Here is a 5,000-nt window from a genome sequence, read left to right as displayed (position 1 = left end):
ATTCAAGAGTAAACTGAAAACCCTCCTCTTTGACAAAGCTTATAGTTAGGGAGTGAGGAGTTGCAGCGTCCACCTAACCCGGCCCACCTGCTTCTCCTCGTAGTTAGTTATGCTATTACAATTCTAGACTGCAGGGGATGCTGTTTCCTTCCTATGACACACTGAGCTGCTCTCTCTTCTCTACTTGTTACTTCTGTATGCATCCTGTCCCAGAATTGCTTGTTACTAATCTAGCTCTGGGGGAGTTTACTCCCGAGTCCTTATGGTTCTTCGCAGAGCTATGCTCTGTGATTCTGTCAAATCCCGGCCGCATCTGCGCGCGTCCTGCTGCATCCGCCGCGATCCACCCATGCTCTGCAGCGCCACGCTACATCCCGGCAACGCCCTGCTGTGATGTTCCTATGCACAGAGTGGTCTGTATCCGTATAGGGGACAGCACTACTCAGTATGACCACGATGTGCCCTGCTATAACATGAACTTCCACGATAACCTTCGACGTCACTGTGACCTTTTAATGTGACTATTATTGCCACTGTTCATCACACCCCCCAACCGCCCGCGGCCAGACACCTACCAAGAGTCTGGGTCTGCCGAGGTTTCTTCCTAAAAGGGAGTTTTTCCTTGCCACTGTCGCGATAGCCACTGCTAATGCTTGCTCTTGATGGAATTACTGTAATTGTTGGGGTTTTGGAAATTACAGAGTGTGGTCTAGACCTACTCTATCTGTAAAGTGTCTCGAGATAACTTTTGTTATGATTTGATACTATAAATAAAATTGAATTGAATTGATTATTTACATGGAGTCTGGTGGAGATATGCTGGCTCTATACACGCTAAAAGTTCTGATTATTTACATGGAGTCTGGTGGAGATATGCTGGCTCTATACACGCTAAAAGTCCTGATTATTTACATGGAGTCTGGTGGAAATATGCTGGCTCTATACACGCTAAAAGTTCTGATTATTTACATGGAGTCTGGTGGAAATATGCTGGCTCTATACACGCTAAAAGTTCTGATTATTTACATGGAGTCTAGTGGAGATATGCTGGCTCTATACACGCTAAAAGTCCTGATTATTTACATGGAGTCTGGTGGAAATATGCTGGCTCTATACACACTAAAAGTTCTGATTATTTACATGGAGTCTGGTGGAGATATGCTGGCTCTATACACGCTAAAGGTCCTGATTATTTACATGGAGTCTGGTGGAGATATGCTGGCTCTATACACGCTAAAAGTCCTGATTATTTACATGAAGTCTGGTGGGTCTGGTCACTCAGAGTTCAGGGTTAGACTCAGTTTGTTAAACCTCCTTCCTGAAATAAAGCGGAGGTTACCCTTTAAATGTTGACTGTGTTTCTCCTCCAGCAGCCTCCGCAGCTCCTGCAGCAGAGAATCACGGAGTCTCCTCATCTTAGCCAGGACGTCCTCCTGAAACACACGCACATGAACAGTATCACACGCACGCATACATTCACACACAGAAACACACACACACACAGACTCACACACACACACACAGACAGAGACACACACCACACACACACACACTCTCTTATCTCTGGTTGTTTCCTGTCCTCTCTGAATAATGTGTGTATGAAGTCACGTCAGCCTCTGTGGTTTTAGAGTCATGTAAAGGACATTGATTACTGGCTAGAGAGCTGATGCTGCAAAGTTTCCTCTGGTGATGAGATAAAGAAGTCATGTGTGATACCAGATAAAGAGCAGCTGCTGATGAGTGTTGGTGTAGAGCGTATATGAGCTGAGTGGTGTCAGTGTTTGTCGACCTCGGAGCAGAATGGCTGCAGTCACAGAGCTCTCATTCCTGCTGTTTGCTCTCATCAACTACATCCATGCACAAGAACGTATCATCTTGCAAAAGGAAAGGACCTCTTACACCTTCAGCCTCCCCGAGAACACCAACTCCTGCCTGATCTCCAGATCTGTTGGTGAGGAGCAGCTTGTCCTGTGGAACACCTCTGACCTCTGGTCCAACAGCTCCTCAGTACCTCAACACCTGAAACAACGACTTGTCAGCGATGTGGATACTTCTTCTTACACCATCCACTACCTGACCCATTCAGACTCCGGCCGGTACCGAGAGGAGTGTTGGACTGAGGGCAATGTGACGCATGAGAACAACTTCACTATTACTGTTTGTACTTCAACATATCGGAGAGGGAGATTTATTGCAGCGAGACCTGGAGAAACAGTGGACCTGCCATGTTGGGGAGCAGCTTATAATCTGGATGTCCAGTGGCTCAAACAGGACCCATATGAGCAAGAAACATGGAGCAGAGTTTTTGGGGACAACACGACATCAGTGATGGACAATGTTAGAGGAAGATACCAAGTGGTGACAAACACATCAGCTCTTCGTGTTTCCAACGTCACAGCAACAGACTTTACAGACTACAACTGTCTGGTGATGCACCAACAGCAGTGTGTTAGCAGTGAACCTGTACAGTTGTTCCTGCCATTTGAGGTAATCTACCGCTCAGTGGGAGAGACCGCTGTGTTGCCGTGCAATGTCACCGACTCCACTGATGAACAGCCCCCACGTTGGTCTAATCGGTTCTCTCGTCTAGACCTTCACAACCAGACTGTTCCTTCAGTAGACCAAAACTACTTGCTGGTGTTTTCATCTCTAACATTAAATCACACAGGTCGGTATTTCTGTAAAGCCTCTGTGAAAGAGCAAGAGTATGATCTGGTGGTGTGCCCCAAATTTGGCCCCCCTGCTGTCGAGCTCTTCTCAGAGGGAGAAGAAGTCACTCTCAGATGCAGAGATTGGGGAAAAGGTTGGCGGCATCATTGGTTCATCAAGTCGCAGCGAACAGAGGGAAGAATCTTTAGTGTAACGTCTAATCAGAGCATGAGCAGAGTGAGCACGTCTAAAGGTATCCTGGTTATCTCTAATATCTCAGTGGGAGACGCAGGGGAGTACTGGTGTGCAGTTTCTAACCTAGATCGTGACCAGTGTGAGTCAACAGAGAGAACTGTGTTAGTGTACATGGAGCCCTTTGGGATTTACTCCACCTTCTTCAAAGTGCGATGCTCAGTGCTCAGTGTCCTGCTGCTGATGCTCTGTGCTGCTGTAGTCGCTGTGAACCTGAGGACACGGAGAGGAGCGCAGCTTTCAGCTCACACACACACTTAATATGAATATATGATCATTTCATCATTGGCTTTAATACAGCCTGGTATACACTGGCTTTAATACAGTCTGGTATACATTTACATTAATACAGCCTGGTATACACTGGCTTTAATACAGCCTGGTATACACTGGCTCTAATACAGCCTGGTATACACTGGCTTTAATACAGCCTGGTATACACTGGCTTTAATACAGCCTGGTATACACTGGCTCTAATACAGCCTGGTATACACTGGCTTTAATACAGCCTGGTATACACTGACATAAATACCCAATGATTAATATTATAATAATATAAAATAAGTTTTGAATGTTAGAAGTGATCCTTTGATCCTGACAGGGTGCAGATGTTCCCTAATTGTCTGTATATATGATATTATATTGTGTATATATATATATATATATATATATATATATATATATATATATATATATATATATATATATTGAGTTAATAGATCTTTTCTTGATGTTGTTGTGAATGCTGTGATTATGGGGGGCGCGTTGGTTTAATAGTTTAATATGTTGGGAATTCACTTTTTAACATTACTGTCACCTAAGAGTTTTATTATAATCATTTTACCTTCATGTCTCTGTGTGAGTGTGTGTTTCCGTGTGTGTGTCTCTGTCTGTGTGTCTGTCTGTGTGTCTGTGTGTGTGTGTGTTCCAGATGTTGTATTTTAAATCTAAAGATTATGTGATGTTGTATATTATATATGAAGGAATATGAATTGTCTTTAATGCATTTATAATAGTTGTATCTTGCAGTGTTGTGTTATAAACTTGTTATTAAATCTTGGTCTATATCTATAATCTATCGTCTGTTTAATAAACATTATTACTAAACAATACAACTGTTTTGATTGTGATTTCTGATTAATTGATACTAGTGCAGAGCCTATGGTATTGCTGCTTGTAGAAAGAATGAAAATGTGGAGTAATCAGACATTAGCCTCATGGACTCATGGCGGTGTGTTACCCACCTGGCCCGTTATGAGAGCTAATCAGCACATATCTGAGTTAAAGCTGCTGTAGGTAAGATTGTGAAGATCCAGGACTTTGCCAACAAATTTGAACATCGACAACTTCTCAGTCCCTCCCCCCTTTCTGCTGCAGCCCAAACCGTCTCCTAAGCCCCTCCCACACTAAGGGAGTGTGACAGAACTGCCGGCATGTCAGACAACATGTTCAATAACTAAACGCTAACACAACGTTAACTTTACTCACCAACAGTAAAACGATGCTAACTAGCAGGCTAGCGTTAGCCATTTCAGCATCACATCAGACCGACCACTGTGCTAACGTTACTATCATCCATAGATATCCTCACCATCGTAGCTTTGTGGACTTCTGACTACTAATAACCAAGTGAAAGATAAACCATTCGTGGTCATTATGTTACCTGTCGAGAAGAAATGTGGCTACACCTGCATCGTTCTTCAGATCTTTAAAATCCTGAAGCTCACGCCACCTCTGAAAAGACTCTCCAATATTCACCTGAGTTTTGGGAAACTTTTCTGCAGCTCGTGCGCTGGGGAGGGGGGAGGGGAGAACGCTATATATGCGTGTACGTGTCTAAGCAGTGATTGACAGGTAGATAGACCCCACCCCCTGTGGCCCTGATTGGTGCATCTGAACAGGGAGTGGTGGAATTTTGCCAATGGCACTCCAGGCTGTAGGAGGAGCCAGAGGAGCTGGGTTTTTTTATTTTACATAATTCATGTAGTTCTACTGGAACATAGGGTCAGTTTCAGCAGATATGACAGAAAGTTAGTTTTATAAGACTTACCTACTGCATCTTTAATCTACCACCAGAACCAGACCTATGTGTGTTTGTG

At 43.9% G+C, this 5,000-nt stretch overlaps 1 protein-coding gene across 1 annotated transcript in view; it reads right to left on the bottom strand.

The window, feature by feature from the left end:
• The window catches only part of LOC120547639 (gastrula zinc finger protein XlCGF57.1-like), a 14,792-nt gene that overhangs the window by 4,932 nt on the left and 4,860 nt on the right, over positions 1–5,000 (bottom strand). Inside the window, exon 2 of the mRNA XM_039783161.1 lies at positions 1,340–1,433. Coding sequence (XP_039639095.1) covers positions 1,340–1,433 — 94 coding nt within the window. The remainder of the gene's footprint in view (positions 1–1,339; positions 1,434–5,000) is intronic.

The sequence above is a fragment of the Perca fluviatilis genome, chromosome 19 (genome assembly GCF_010015445.1).
Source record: "Perca fluviatilis chromosome 19, GENO_Pfluv_1.0, whole genome shotgun sequence".
NCBI classification, from domain to species: domain Eukaryota; kingdom Metazoa; phylum Chordata; class Actinopteri; order Perciformes; family Percidae; genus Perca; species Perca fluviatilis.
The sequence above is the reverse complement of the archived record's forward strand: the minus strand, read 5'-3'. Positions and strand labels throughout refer to the sequence as shown.